The sequence below is a fragment of the Mizuhopecten yessoensis genome, unplaced genomic scaffold (assembly GCF_002113885.1).
Source record: "Mizuhopecten yessoensis strain PY_sf001 unplaced genomic scaffold, ASM211388v2 scaffold11027, whole genome shotgun sequence".
Taxonomy (NCBI): domain Eukaryota; kingdom Metazoa; phylum Mollusca; class Bivalvia; order Pectinida; family Pectinidae; genus Mizuhopecten; species Mizuhopecten yessoensis.
The window spans coordinates 210,225-227,456 of NW_018408842.1; the positions used below are offsets into that span (position 1 = coordinate 210,225).

General features: G+C 35.1%; 2 protein-coding genes across 2 annotated transcripts; both read right to left on the minus strand.

The window, feature by feature from the left end:
* Positions 1-3,605: 3,605 nt before the first annotated feature.
* Positions 3,606-4,145, minus strand: LOC110464721 (sepiapterin reductase-like). The gene has a single exon (XM_021520086.1). The coding sequence runs from the start codon at positions 4,143-4,145 to the stop codon at positions 3,606-3,608; it is 540 nt and encodes a 179-aa protein (XP_021375761.1).
* A 3,099-nt stretch (positions 4,146-7,244) lies between these two features.
* LOC110464714 (sepiapterin reductase-like) lies at positions 7,245-10,106 on the minus strand. Its single transcript, XM_021520078.1, has 3 exons — positions 9,485-10,106; positions 7,955-8,107; positions 7,245-7,474 (listed from the first exon to the last, which is right to left on the minus strand). The coding sequence occupies exons 1-3, from the start codon at positions 10,023-10,025 to the stop codon at positions 7,356-7,358; spliced, it is 813 nt and encodes a 270-aa protein (XP_021375753.1). The 5' UTR covers positions 10,026-10,106; the 3' UTR covers positions 7,245-7,355.
* Positions 10,107-17,232: the final 7,126 nt, after the last annotated feature.

Below are 17,232 nucleotides of genomic sequence, written 5' to 3' on the forward strand. Positions count from 1 at the left end.
GATGTTATTCCATGCGACGTCGTTGTCAGGCTGTGGTCGACACAATTGATTTTTATCCATGCGACGTCGTTGTCAGGCTGTGGTCGACACAATGGATTTGTATCCATGCGACGTCGTTGTCAGGCTGTGGTCGACACAATGGATGTTTTTCCACGCGATGTTAATTCTGTGATTTGTACCTACTCTGGATAAACACACGTGACGTCATTTTATAGAGCATTTTTAATGAAATTGAGGTCAATGTATTGATACAACATATTTCTATCGAGTTCGACAGTGTTAATTTACAAAATGTTTGATAGATTAATGACATATTATCAATACAATAATCTACCGTTTCTTTGTGGGCCAGTATATATCGACGAATTCATAATATAAGATGGATATTATTCTAAATTATCTCTGACGCAACTTATATTTTACAAGTAAATATAAATCAGTGTTACGTATAAGCCATTTGATGATGGAAAATCCTGAAAAAAGAAATAGTGAAACAACCTTAAAATGTATATAATGTAATTTTGGTGTATGCACTCGTCATTGTAATACAATACATTGTATTGTATCTTATCGTTTACTGTATATCTGTAAGATGAACTGACATTACTTTGGCAAAGTTTTATAGTCGATCATTATTTGCTGTATGTCTCATATTATCGTTGCTACCTGTGATTGCTGCGTCCAGTTCAGTCCAATTTACTCTAATTATACACAGTGTAAATTATGGTTGTGAAATGACTAATTCTTTCCGACTTTTCTCCTTTCAGTTATAACATTCAACAAGATGCTCACGTAAATGAAGTATCGGTGTAAACATTGATAATATGTAAGCCGGCTTTATATGTCAATAACATCATTGATACTCTCGCACAGATTTATAATGGTATCATTTCTTCTTTTTCTGAAATATTCTGGTGGTTTTGAATTGAACCTAATGCCTTTTCTTAAGGGATTCATTTTGTCGGGATCTTGAATAAATAAAACAGTTCTTATGTTTGCAGGACAATTGTTCTTTATATACAGTAGCAATATTACGAGTGGAATATAATTTGATTCGTGAAGCCATGCATGCATCGTATGTTTGATACAGATACTCCAATGCGATGTACAGTGTTACATTGGATTGACAGCGTGTTAATTGTCTGAAACATACTCATGAACTTAGTCATATTCATAATATACAAAAATTGAATTTAAGCAGCACATTTTCTTTTTTTATACAAAAAGTGAAGTAATCTGAAAATGTTGTGCTATCATGACAAGAAAAAAAGATATATTCAAAAAGTATTCCAAAAAGAGAGTAAATTGGATAACAATCTGAACGAGTAGTGCAATTGTTGCACACCATGTTGTACTTACATGACAAGTAAAAAAAATCAAAATGTATTCCAAAAAGAGAGTAAATTTTAACACTTTAACACGCAATTAAAATTTAAACTAACACAAAAAGGCGACTCTTACAAAACACAAAAGATATAAGATTACTAGCGGTTTTGAAGTTAGCACACTTATATCTGAGCAGTTGGTACACAGGCCTCTTGGTAGCTGGTAAACTACAGTTGTGGCATCGCACAATGTTCCACGATGCGCGGTGTGTGATTGATGTGCGCACGGTATGTGAACGATGTGTGCACGATGTGCAAACGATAACGACGATTAGTGCAATTGTTAAATCGTACAGTTGTGCGCACCATGTGTGGACGATATGCGAACGGTGTGTTAAAGCTCTTTTCGGTGCGTTGTGCGGTCACACAACTGTAGCCTGTCTGTTGGTTCACTAGCCTCTGATCAGTTGGTACACATTTGTCTGTTTAGTTGGTACATCAACCACTGAGTTGCTTGCACACAACTCTGGCCAGTTGGTACACTTGCCTCTGGTCTGTTCTAAAAGTAGCTTATGGTCAACTGGTTTTACTGGTTTCTGGTTAGCTAGAACATAAGCTTCTAGTCAGTTGGTACACAGGCGTCTAGTCGTTGGTACACTATCGTCTGGTCTTTGGTACACTAGCGTCTGGTCGTTGGTACACTAGCGTCTGGTCGTTGGTACACTAGCGTCTGGTCGTTGGTACACTAGCGTCTGGTCTTTGGTACATTTCGCAAAGATCAAATGCAATACTGAACATATCATACGTTTTGGTTGAGAATAAAATCAATAACCAAAAAATAATACACATATTGAAATTCAAATTAAAAATCGATGAATCGATGACATCCATGACTATTTGAGGTTTATAACTGTTGTTTTACTGTTTCCTCACATAAAACATATCGCATTTATTTTTATGTGAATGTACCTTGGATATTGCATAACAGATTCTTGCTTGTGTTGTAATAAATAAGTCCATAGTCTTCTACTCACTAGTATCTGTAACAAAGATAACAAAATGTGATGCTTAAACAAAATTGATGTTAAAATATACCCTAAATGTCCGTATAATGAGATATGTTTGGCATTTTTGTATGTTTTCAGTCGATGTTTTCTTCAACACGCAGATTTAAAATATTTTGTCACTCTCTACGTAAACGGCATTTTCAAATTTGTTTTCCTCCAGAATTTGGACAAGCTTAGCGACTGGGGTATCTGGAAGCGTCATCTTTCCATTAGCACGAGTTTCTGAAAATAAGTAAGTGGCCTTATAAATATTAATTGACCTCAGTTTTAACTGTAGGCTACGCATTCATCTAACACACTATGAACCTTTAAGCCGATGAAACTTTACTCAAAAAGTATACAAATGGCAAACCATATATTCAAATATAGAAGTAAATAAAATTACGCTTAACACAATGAATCATTAAATCAGTTGAATCATGCGAGACAACAGTTATTGAACCGCATGAGAGTAAAATACTACATATCATTTAAATGAACGTCTTACTACTGACATTGTTAAAAACAGGAAATGAACTCCAAAGAATTCCCAAATCTTTCTCTGCATTGGTAATACTATGAAACACTTACTTTTTATCCTGTCTACAATAGACTTATTAAAAGACAATCGTTCAGCTTGTTTTGGCATTTCGGTGTCGGCAGAACCTGGTGCGAACGTCAGTATCCTCAGAGAGGGCTCCTCTTCGGCCAGTACACGCATATACATGTCACGGGCAGCCTTACCTTTAGGTAGGAATAAATAAATGTTGCATCCATCGTAATTAAATATCAAACAACAAAGTGGAAAAAAGTATTTGTCAATAACGTTACAATAATAAAAATACTACCTTAAACGGGAACAATGACGTCACAACATTGTACCATTTTACTGATTAAGTTAGTAATTGAAATTCCATGGAAACATTCATGTAACGGGTACGATGCTAAAGGTTGAGATCGAAGACCATTTTTCTCAACACAAGTCCTTCCTAATCAAACTGCATGCAACCAGAAAGAACTCTGTTATACATTATATAAAGTCGACGATTTGGAATATAAGTCGGAGAAATCCATGTTTGAAAAATGTATCAAAAATATTAAACGTGATACATGTACCTTAACCAATATATCAATGATAAAGTCAAATGCTATGCAAATATTAATTGATTAACTTAATTATAACAATAACTGAGTGAAATATGATATGGTTTTTAAAGTGATTTGAATGTCGTAACTAACCTGCACAGTAAAGATGAACTGATGCCGTGGGAGTTGAGGTGTGTGCTGACGTCATATTGACGATGACCCGAGATTTTGTAGAATCGGAGAAAGTCTGGAAGAAACTCGAGTTAAGAAGGATCATCCCGGTCAGGTTGATGTCGAAGTACTTCCGAACTGACGTGGAATCGGAAAGTTCCAGCGATCTTTTTGACACATCACAAAGAGTAGCACAATTGTGTATGACCATATATTGCTCAAAGTCATTTTGAGAAAAAGTGTTTTCTTGTAAAAGTCTTGTAAATATGCCTTTGAAATAATATTTGTCTTCCAAGATTCCCTGGTCAAAATGCCGCACCAAAACGTTGATAGTCGGTGCCACAGACAACACTTCTGACTTGACACTGTCCATAGGCAAAACATCCATGAGAACCATGGCGGAGTTAGGGGGAAACTTGGCCCCAAACTGAAGTGCAATTGATTTCCCCAGTCCTCTGCTGGCGCCGGTAATGGCTACAAAGGTTTTCTTTAGAAATATGTTCGGGTGTTCCGCCATTCTGCTATTGAAGTTACCACCTAACGTATAATTATGTTACCAGTGACTGATATAACACGACTGCACTAGGTAGTCAAAGTTCGTCATATATGTGCCGTTATCTATCATAGTTTAGCATACATTTATCTCCCTTCATAATTGTTGAATAGATGGTTACAGCTGTTTTCGATCCCGTCCTACGTTTTTGATATGTTCAGAGCTAATCTAGATTTATTGTTCGTTTTTTGTTATCATGAATGTTATATGAAGATGTACTTATATAAACAATCAATATATAAATATATATAATACGTAGATAGAATAGCAACTGTGTTGATGCTAATTTGGGTAAAAAAGGAAACCTTTCCAGCACAAACCGTCCTCTCGTACTATAAACCTCTATTAGGTAAACTGAAACATTGTATATCATTTCTTCTATTTGATGATTCAGAACAAGGATCCGTCGTCAAAAAAGATATATTTTAGAAGAACTTGAAAATGAATTAACAAAAGTCTATTAAGCCCATTTATATATCTGATTGAATTCAACCTTTACATTTGCAAAATATTATTATTTTAACAATAGATCTGTTTTCTAAACCCTTGTGCTTGTCTATGCATAATCAAGCCTTGATAAAGAGCGTTTTATCTGTTAAAATATCGACGTCTTCCCGTGCGTGTGTTGATAGGTTGTACCTTTGACTTTAATGCCCCTAAAGGTTACATTGTATCTAGAGATTGCGCTAAGGACCTGCATCCCACAAGGTGTGTTAAAATAGGTCAAAAAGCAGGTTAAATGATAACAGTGTGACACCTGGCGATGTACCAACTAATTTTGAATTCATGATATCTGAAGATAAATTAAAACCTCCCGATGTTATAATTGTCGGATCTCAGGAAAACATTCACAAACTAAATATAATAATCTTACGCAAGTTCAAACTTGTATTATCATTTTCTGTTGTATTAGGGGGAATTAGACTTATCGATGTCCGATTTTCTGTTTTATTTATAGTTATATATGTCATCACAGTATTCATCTCCACAATGTAAATAATTACAAAAAATGTCGTAAAATACACTACAAACTACAATGTATTACTGTTGACAATATAATTCATAAGTTTCAATTTATTATTGATATAAAATGAATGCAGTTATTGTATTTCACATAATTAATCATAAAACCCAAAATTGTTCGAACCGGATTCAGGTTAATCTATTCTGTTAAATATGTTTATAAAGGAACTGACACGAGTGTTCATGAAATATTGAATTAATAAACAAGTTTAATAAATTCAATAGTACATGAACACGAGTGTTAGATGCTATGTATTATATAATTCGAGAAACATCCCTACATACTTATTCTCAATACCCCTCCTCTATATAGCGACAGCTGACGAAAGGACGCATTACAGGCATTATGTTTGGAGCTCGCTGCGCCTTAAATAAAGTTCCAGAAACTTCTCCCTGATAACCTTTTAAATTAACAAACAACCATTTCGGTTTCCTTTCATCAATCAATGCTTTAATAATTATCATAACAACATCAACAATGGTTTGTATTCTTAAACCATTCAACGGATTGGCGATTACGAAAATGTCAGTGACGTCACATATTTGGCACAAGGCTCGTGCACTGTCAAAGTAAAGGTCATCACAATACACATCGAAGTCGGCATGTTTAAAAAGTGTACAGCGACGGATTGTCATTGTCTATAAGCCGATCGCGTTTATTAATAGAGAGGGTTCTTAATGAATATGGACATCGATGTGTCCTCCTGTTACTGAGCTGCGGAATCCGCCATAGAACCAGAACACTGATGAAGACGGCTGGTTATAAGTGGTCATCATTGATTGTGTGTGTGTCGAAGAAATTGAAATGGAATTTGAGCATGCAGCTCTAGAATTTGTGCGCGAATTTAACACTTGTGTTCATATAAAATCGAATTTATGAAACACGTTTATTAATTTTATTAGTTCACAGTGCCCTTCAGCAGCTAGCAATGCAAACATAATCTCCTCTCCAGTAATAAAGTCAGCCATTTTGTTTACAAATGTAGAAGTTGTAGTGCATAGGAATATGACCTGATTTCCACGATGACAAGACTCATTTGCATGTTTATTGTACGTGTGCTATATCATGTGAATTGACCGTTTAGATTGCACGGAAATAACCTGTATTATATAATAAACATGTATATAGAATACTGCTACCTATACTTTCTAAAATGTAGCAATATAGATACATGTATATTCGTGCAAAACAAATAGAAGCGTTCCCTTTCCATTAAATATTTAGGTATCCCATCGATAATAGGGAATTTCGATACTGAACTCAGTATCATCCATTTTGCTAATTTATTAATGGAGCATCTTGAGCACTCTGTTGGAGTGTCGCCCTAAAATTTGTAAAATATATGTAAACTAGGTGGGTGATACGGGCTCCATACCATTTACATCACAGGAAGAGGTAGGCTGAAAAAATCCTTTCCATGATACCCATGTCGTAAAAAAAGTCACCAAACTAAACTACGCTCGTTTTTCGTACGTGCAGGATTAATCTGTGTCAAAGATATAAATTAAGAAATTGAAAGGAATTAAATATTATAAATATTATTTTTGACGTGCCTATCAGCACATTTATTGTTATTATCACATATTATACTTGACATTAATAAAAGTTATTGGAATTTTAAATCGTTTCCTCCCATTATACTTATAACAGCAATGGCATTCTATGACTTCAATTTTAAGCATTTTATCGACTTATTGCGTCACAGTACATTAAACACCAACTATGCCATTGTTCGATTGATGTCTATCTATCCTTATAATTTCTACTCAGTTTATCAAGATACATCTAATCTTGTATACAGTATAATGTAAATGATTAACTTTTCTGATGCTTACATTATAACTATGTATACATATTGAATTCAATAAAACTGGGGTGTTGTCGAATTTTAAAAAACAAAAATCACATTAAAAAATGCTATATTTCCTCCATCTTTTGACTTCACACCCTTCCTTTTTTTTTCATTCAATAAAACGAATTATGTTTCATTTCAGAAGTAAAAATCAACACTCTAAATTAAAGTCATAAATAAGAGATAGTTTATTTCCTCTATCTTTTGACATCAAACAAGTGTGAAAAAAAAATGATGCAGTGGAGTTAACATTTTTGAATTGGCTATTCTCATGCGATTTTTCACATTCTGCAGACTTCTAAAGTATTTTGTCACTTTCTACGTAAACAGCATTTTCAAACGTGTTTTCCTCCAGTATCTGGACAAGCTTAAAGATTGGGGTATCTGGATGTTTCGTCTTTCCATTTGCTCTTAATTCTGAAAGACAAGTATCCTTATTTAATTTGATTTCACGTGTACCCACTAAACATATTGACTGACCATCAACATTTACTCAGTTGCTTTACAGTGTGCACACATTGTATTCATTTATTGAAACACTTTATTATGTATTGTCAATTCAAGATTACTGATCTTGTGTGTTTAAGTTTAATATTAAATTTGCAATAACTAGAACATTTGTGGAAAATGAACAAAAGTAGAGTGCATTAACATAAAAAATGCAATATAAGATGAAGTCGCAAGATCAAATTTAGGTTCCTAACTACATGTTGTAATTACGTATAAAACATTGTCGAATCAATGACTAGTTGATTCATACGGTACCAGAGTTATTAACCTGTATCTAACACAAACATGTTTATCTTGGTACTGCTATTGTAACGACTTAAAATAATCTCCAAAAGAAAACTAATTATTTCTTAGCATATGACCCAGTATTACAATGAGCACACGTACCTTTTATTTTTCCAACAAAATACTTATTCATAGAAAATCTTTCAACTTCTTTTGCCATTTCGGTGTCGGCGGAGCCCGGTGCGAACGTCAGTATCCTCATAGACGGTTCCTCTACGGCCAATACACGGATGTACATATCACGGGCAGCCTTACCTATAGGTAGGAGTACATTTTGCATACATCGTAATTAAATATGAACAGCAAAGTTAAAAAAAAAGTAATAGTCAATAACGTTACAATAATAAAAATACTACCTTCAACGGGAACAACATTGCCTTACCTAAAAGTTAACGTTAACAACAAGGTACATAACATAAATAACTATCAATTACGTTATAAGGATCTAAGCAAAAATTACGAAAAAATCTACAACCTTCAACCCAAGCAACAACTACACATAATAATATTTTATTTAGTACAATGTAAGTCAATTATTTAATTTCTGTGTCAACAAAAAAGGGCCTGTATGATTCCCTTACTCCAAACCTGCCGGCAACAAATTGTATCAAACTAAAAGTTGCTATCATTATTAAATAATTCATTATAAGTGAAACGCCATCGCATAACGGTGTTGTCGGTTAATACGAAATAATATTAACGAGACAATAATAACTGCTAAAGTTATTAAATACATCATATGAGGCCACAGTCATACATTCAGGATTTTTACTGCTGACCTTGATACAAGGACCATTCCCGATTAAAATTTGTCAAAAGTCTGATCATGATCCTGTGATTCGTGGCGAGACACCAATTTGTAAAAACATTTATTTAATCACGACAACAATCAGATATTGTACAGGAAGCGTCCCGATTCAGTCGTTTCAAGCCGAATTCGTCTTGATTCTCCCGTTCTCAATCCGAATCTGATCCAATTTGTATCTTCTGCATAGTAAAAAAACCGACCGAATCTGCCTCGACAGCGTCTCGATTCTCCCGAACGTGATCCGACAGAGATCAAACAGTGACCGGACAGTGAACCGACGCGTTCGGCAAGATCTGGACGCAATCTGGACTCAATCGGCAAGAAACGGCAATGAAACGTTTCTCCAAATCATGCCTGTTCATCACAACAGCGTCTCCATCCACAGGACACCGTCCAGACACCGTCCAGACCACACAGAACATTGTTAGGATTTTGATCCGATACAGCAGATTCTATCACGACATCATCATGATTGTTTTTCCCGAATGTTTTCGGAACGCACCTTACTGTCGAGAGTGCTTGGCCGACCTCTCTGGACCTTTCCCGATCAGTAGGACTCTGTAACGAGCGTATACGACTGCGTTCAGACAATGATCGGTTATTCCAGATCATTGAGGATAGTAATCCGACTTTTTCGCTTTTCGTGACGTAGCGCTGTCTGATCTCAAACGGGAGCCATACTCGGCACTGTGTGAACGCCGCATACGGAGTTATGAATACTTAATGGTCAAAGTTTTAATCAATTAAATGAAACTATTGATCAAATAATTGAACTGATGGCATTAGATTAATGAATTATGCTATGTCATTTAAGTGGTCATTACCTGCACAGTAAAGATGCAATGATGCAATGGGAATTGAGGTAGCTGCCGACGTCATATTGACGACGACACGAGACTTTGTAGAATCCATGAAAGTCTGAAAGAAGCTCGTGTTCAGGAGGATCATCCCGGTGAGGTTAATGTCGAAGTACTTCCGAACTGACGTAGAGTCGGAAAGTTCCAATGATCTCTTTGTTACATCACCGATAGTAGCACAGTTGTGAACGATCATGTATTGCTCAAAGTCATCTTCCGATATCTCATTTTCCAATAACAGTTCATTAAATATGTCTTTGAAATAATCCGTGTTTTCTAAGTTTCCCTGGTCATAATACCGCACCAAAACTTTGATATTTGGCGCAACAGACATCACTTCAAATTTGACACTCCCCAAAGCTCGACTATTCCTGGCCATGAGAACTATGACGGAGTTAGAGGGAAGCTTGGCACTCAATTGCAGTGCTATAGATCTCCCCAGTCCTCTGCTGGCCCCGGCTATGGCTACAAAGGTTTTCTTTAGAAGTATGTTCGGGTGCTCCGCCATACTGTTGTTGTTGAAGTCACCTTTTAACACATATGTTACTACTGACTGTTGTAAAAAGACTGTGTGATATACATGTACATGTAACAGTATATCTTATCTGTGTTGTTATGCATAGTTGTAATCTAACGTGGGGTATATATTAGGGGTTAAGTGGTCTAAGCGTTGTCCTTGACCTTCCTACTATACATGTTACATTGTCACGTGTGTCACAAGTAGTGTCAGTTTATCTCATATGTTCGCCACAAGTAGTGTCAGTTTATCTCCTATATAATAACTATGAGCACTAAGCAGTCAGGCATGGCGTACATCATGTAGCACCTGACGCTGTCTGCGTCCGTAGAACAGCTACCTATGGAATAGCAACGGCAATATCCAACAATTGGGACGGTCCGCACGAGAAGACAAAAAACACTGAAATGGGTGGTGTGAGTTATAATTCGGAACCCCTAAGATTTTTTTTCATTCCACTCCGTTGTTGGCCAAAAGGAACGAACCCCTGTGGTTCAGACGATGCATTTACATACATTGGAACACTAATTGGAGTAGTCATTAGTCTATGTACTGTCCAAAAGTCCATTGTCAGCTTTTATTAATTATATAACCACGGACTCAGATCCTGTAATGTAACAAATTGATGTTTTTGCACCCTGTGCAGTACACGGCTCCAAGTCTAGGTTAAAACCATAACTAAAGGGTAAGCATGTTATACACACATTCTATCGGTATAATGTTCAATGTGATTAAGGATTTTGTCAACAAAGTCCCTTATTTTAATTTTTGAAATTTTAATATGTATTATTAGAAACAAATCTTCATTATATGTAAATGTGAAAAGGATATTATGAAATACGAAAATTCTGCATTACCGTCGGGTCAATATGGTTTCTCCAGTATAACGGAATGAATCGTAAGGGTACACAGGTTGTGGCACATTTGAAAACATAATTCTTTCTTGTTTGCAATATTGAGGTTGGAATATTTTCAAAATATAAAAGTTTGTTTTAATTCGTGTGAGTATGATAAAATTATTTTTACAACATCACAATTTAATCAATAAAATACGATAGTGTATAGTACCTTGCAATACCCTTTTGTATAATGGTTTCATCCATTATATAAGAGCATGACCCCCGCTCCAAACGGTATGTCGTCTGCTGGATAACGGAGGTATTACATCAGTGCACATATGCGGACGTTTTAAACATAACATACGGACACCATCAATAAGTACGTTATCTTATTTCATAATGTTCATATTTCAATGAAACTCAACAATGAGGTCATATCTATTTCATCCTTTTCAGTTACTGCAGCGTTCTTATTATTTTTTTTCATAATGAATACTTCGAAACTACATTATAAAGATGGACATATTTCTCATCTTTCATTGAAAACAAACAACAAAAACATATAGTTGTCAGTGATTAAACGTAGCACAGTATTTCGTATGGTTTTGTCCATGATGAGGATTTCAAAAGCAAAGATACACAATCCCAGTTAACAATTGAACATATGTCACTATTTCACAAAATCGTCATCGGATGAAGACCACTCCAAAAAAGAAGTAATTATGCGCTGTTTTCTTTACTAAACGATTACTTCTTGTTTTGTATCTAGGTGTAGATGTTTTGTTCTTGTTGTGGGGTACTTTGTCACGATTTTCTTCTCTGATTCTACCGCAGGAACAAAATTCGTGGGGTGGCTTTTTTTTGCATACATCAAGTGTACGTAGGAGCTTCACTATTGGTGCTTGGCGCAGTTGGAGCAATGCGTGTTGTTCCATGGGCGGATGCTCTTTCAAACGTACATTTAGAAGTAGATGTCTGTTCCCCAGTGTTACCCGTTGCAATTTCACTAATTCCGATTTCATCGTCGGCCACGCTGTCAGCGTTACTTCTAATGATGGGAGTATTGCCATTCTTTTGAGATGACATTAACTAAGTGTTGAAGAGCGGGGTGGTATAGGTGAAGTTGAGTAAGGGTTCCAGTGTGAATATACTTTTTAACAAACGAAAAAACGCCTCAAACTAGTTGTCATTGGAAGTGTGTGTGGTTCCTCAAATTTATTTTAGTAGTCCCGTCCCTTTGAAATGACCTTCTGTGTGCTTCCATGCACCTTCTGTTGGGTTTGTGTCAACCTCCATAATCTGACCAGTTTCAACATTTTTATACACTTTTTTTTCAATCGTATCGTGTGAATAAGGGAGAAATGACGATACCCTAGATCGTTCAGAAGTGTGTGAAGAAATTCGTGTTATCTCTTATCTAAAATTTGGGATAGTCGTTGGACTATATATATGGCGACGAGGTAAAAAAAAATCGTTCCAAACTCAATGTATGTTACAGTTCATTCTTATCAATGCACACTTAAAGTATTCGTTTTGAATTATTCTCAAATGAAACTTGCCCAATCTACAGAAGACGTTTTATAGCTTTTACCGGAAAGTGAAGCACAATCGTGTAGAGTTTGACTGTCCAGAGATTCCCTAATAAATTCAAGAACGTCGCGTACGCCAAGTTTGGGATTTTCAAATAATGACAATTTTCGACTTCTAAATTCGTGGGACGCATTTCCGGTATACCGCAATGTATATACTTCTGGTTTGTTGTAGCGACGGCCCTCGTTACAAGGTATTTAACATGTTGGACACTTTAAAGATTTTAGTAACAAACTCAGGACGACGGAATCCGGTTTCAGCAAAAGATCAAAAAAGTTTATAAACGAGTTTTTAAAATCTGCGAATTTAATGTTGTCGACGTCTGTTGATCGGCGCCGAAAGTTGTTAAATCCTCCACCTGTTCACGACTCATTGACTAAAACAATAAACTTAACATGCAGTGAATGTTAGTAATTATTTGTGAGGTATTACTTACGATACCCGTTTTAAATGATATTTGGCGTTACATTCAGTACTGAAAACATACATAGTAACTTCTAAATACATCCATGCTTCCCTTTTAATGAAAACTTTATTTCAGGATAAATTGCATGCTCAGGTGTTATCATTGACAATGTACATAATGACATAAAATCGGTTCATATACATTTATGGTTTTACATGTATGTTTTACTTCTCATCTTTTTAAAACTTTTTACTAACTTAAAACAATTATTGTTTAATTTTTCAAATTTTGACCTGCTTTGTTTTTCTTTTCAAACATTTAACTTTTTAAAAAAAAAATTATTATTCTATTTTTCTTCTTCTAACATTTCAATTTACAAATTCCATTTTTTCACTTTTTTTTTAATGTTCACATGTTCACATGTACCTGCTTTAGTTCTTCGTTTCTAGTCTACACAATGACAAGTACTTAATCATATTGTAAATAGATAGGGATATTAAACGAAATCTTACTTTATATTTTGGTATCTATCGGTTGCAAATCTTCGGATGCCGTCCAAATATTCAAAATATCCGTTAGTTACGATGCACGTAAACAATCCCTTTCTGTTACGTCCTTCCTCAAATAATTTAAAAGCGCAGTTCAGATGTCTCTTGGCCACATCATCTTTACACAAATTCATCAAATTTGTCTATTCCAAAATGACGCATGGGTTTAAACCATTTACGTACACGAATGTGCAAAAATCATAATTCTGTCCCAATGCTTTTTTAAAAGTGTGAGATACAAAATAGGCTCATATTTCATGTTTTGTTATTCAGTATATATGCTCACCTATCGGATGTTCATAACGATTAATTCCGGTTACGTGCAGTAACACGAATTTCTGAAGTTTAAAAAAAACCACATTTTTTTGAGTGTACATAAACTAGAATGAACTATAACATACATGGATATAGGAACGATTTCTTACCTCGTCGCCATATATATAGTCCAACGACTGTCCCAAAGTTTAGACAATAAATAACACGAATTTCCTTACTTTTCCCCAAAAAGGATTCCAAGCCCCTTTTTTCATAATATTGTCCCCAAAATAAATACTTTTAGTGTACATTAATAAGAATGAGCTATAACATACATGGATATAGGAACGATTGATTACGTCGTCGCCTTATAGTTTAGATAATAAATAACACGAATTTCTTCACTTTTCCCCCAAAAGAAATATTCCATGCCCCTTTTTTCATAATATTGTTCCCAAAATTTACCGCTTTAGTGTGCTTCAATTAGAATGAACTATAACATACATGGATTTAGGAACGTTTTCATACCTCTTCTATATAGTCCAACGACTGTCCCAAAGTTTAGATACTAAATAACACGAATTTCTATACAAATATCTGAACGATCTAAGATATCGTCATTTCTCCCTTATTCGCAAGACACAATTCAAAAAACTGTATAAAAATGTTGAAACTTGTCAATTTGGTAATGGTCTTTGGTTACAATCTGTTAACCGAACAAGAAACCAATTATTATACCGGCACCGGTCTGTCGTTGACTCAAGCTCAAAATATATCGCAAATCCTTGTTTTAATTATCAGGCCGCATTATATGAGAACGACAATGTGCCTGTCAAGTATTGTTAATTTCAAGCCAGATGAATTGTTCGTTAAAATGGTATTTCGTTTGATACAATATATTAAGTATAAGTGTACCACGATAGCTTTGAGAAGCGAGAATGTCTAGCGATACAGAAGTTTCGACAACTGGTTCCAGTAATGCAATCTGAAAGAAGTCTTTTGTAACGGTTAATATTTAGCAATACCCGTTAATTAGATAATATGTAATAGTAAATATGTAAAGGATAACTTAGGTACAATTTACGATACTACTTTTAAACATATAATCAGTAACCATGGGTCCAAATCAGCTAACCATAGTTTAGTGGATGATGATTTGTCTTCTCAAGCCTGTTGCAAAATGCAGGCAATGCTTAGAGAGTCTTTATCTTTAATGATATTAATATTAAATTATGGACTTTGTGTACAAATATGCTTCAACAATAATTTTTTGTATAGATCACTTCACTGCAGCGAGCCTCCATGTAAAGTTTAACAAGAGTTGAATCCAACAATTCGGAATCGTAGTTTTCGAAAACATCGTCAAGGTTCTTTTTCTTCAGATAAGCATGGAGGACATGCACTGCGTGTTCGGTGGCCTTTATTTTTGTTTTAACATCATCTTAATATTTTAGTATTTTTGCGAAAAATGTCCATCAAAATTATCTTTAGAAAATCGATATTCACCGGATTACTAGTTTATATGATTTAAAGGACTGGTCACGTGTATAGGATCCTGCCAATGTGATTGCGAGAAATGTCCAAGCATATAATAACGATAAACAGGTTACATGTTTTAATTGTACCTGCCATAACCCTAATATTAGTGGTAAAGTTATTAATAAACACACTTTACTCGTAATCGTAATTGATTTGTAAATAAGCATTTTTCTAATCTTTTCGCTTTCAGCTTAAAAAAACTCCACTTGCAACAGTATCCTATATTGCTTATTTTTACATAGTGAATGGAGCGTGAGCTGAAATCAAAAATAAGCTTGTCATAGCTTGACAAAGGGACCAGTCGGTTTTGCAACGTTGCAACACGGCTAATTAGTACATTGTTTGCGTATGAAGTAAAACTTTCCTATTACTTAAGATCAGTTTGCATGCACTCTTCTAACTCCGTAGATTGTATCGGTCGGTCGATCCAACCTCTGTTTGGTCAAACTCCAGGTCATCGACCTTGATGTGTTGAGTAATGACACAGTTAATAATAAACACATTCACTTGTAATTGATTTGTAATTATCAGTACTCTTCCTGGTTTTCAACATAAACTTCAATGGACTCGATACTGTCTCCCGTATCGTAAATGTTAGCAGGTCAATCGTGCGTGACCTGATATTAAAGTTTACCTCATACACTAACAATGCACGTATTAAACGTGTTGCAACGTTTCAAATCTGACTCATCCTTCTATCACACTATGACAATCTTTAATGTAGTCCTGGATATCTACAAAAAATAATAACTCTGGAGATATTTCAACATTGGCATGAGTTATTTTGAAGGCGAACACCACAATTTAACCCAGGTTTTTGTAAGAAGCTTGTTTGTTAATTGAACTTTTCTTTAATAAACATTCGAAAATAGATATATGCATATACAGTATATAACACTTTAGATATTTGTGGACAGATTCACATTAGCGTTATGAGTCCCGACGTTGACTCGTCTCGAACACCACAATTTAACCCAGGTTTTTGTTAGAAGCTTGTTTGTTAATTGAACTTTTCTTTAATAAACATTCGAAAATAGAAATATGCATATATACCACTTTAGATATGTGTGGACAGATTCACTTGCCCGTTATGTGTCTTTGCTCGTCTCGATCTCTTGATCTTTATATTTATTACATTACCATCAAACTTATACACAATGTCATGTACAGCTTGTTACAGGTATACAAATAATGTATGTATGTATGATTGCAAATAAATGGCATTAATTAATTATTTGTTTTTTTTGCTTATTTTTCAGTTGACTACAACTGTACAGTCGTGTACCCGTATACTAGCTGGATATTTATCATTCTGGCTTTGGTATGACGCAATATTTAGAGCTTGGATCAAGAGATGACTCAAGTATTGTTAATATATATGTCAATGTAACGCTTTGTGACTTTACTAGGTACATGTTTCGGATACTTATAATACAAAGTTTGAACACCTCAAACTAGAGAAACGATATATATAAATTAACAAACAATCTTCAATCTGATGCAGATTCAGATTTATTTACCGTTACGAGGCACGGTAGTCTAGAGGTAGGACGCCGGGTTTGTGACCTAAGGGTTGCGGGTTAGAGTCACGTCACGGCGCCGTGTTGTATCTTTGAACAAGATACTTTACTTCGCTTTTTCCAGTCTACTCAGCTGTAAATGAGTACGTGGTTGGGCAGTGCTAAAATTGTTGAATGCTAGCTGTGAGCGCCGAAATGGCAGCTTCGGCTGTATGCTACCCAGGGAGTTGAGAAAGAGTTTGGCTGGTTGCAAAGGCCCTATAATCATGGATAATAATATGTGAACCACTTTGAGACGATCTACGAACTAGGTTGTGATAAAGCGGTTATCGAATTATAATTATATAAACTATCATTTAGTCAATATGAATCAAGTAGCAATAACAAAGAGTTAATGTAAGATTAAGATTTGTTCTAGCACAACTGCGATGTAACTATATTATGTGTGACTCGTGTTATCTGAATGAACTTTGACAAATGAGGACACACGCACGATTGATC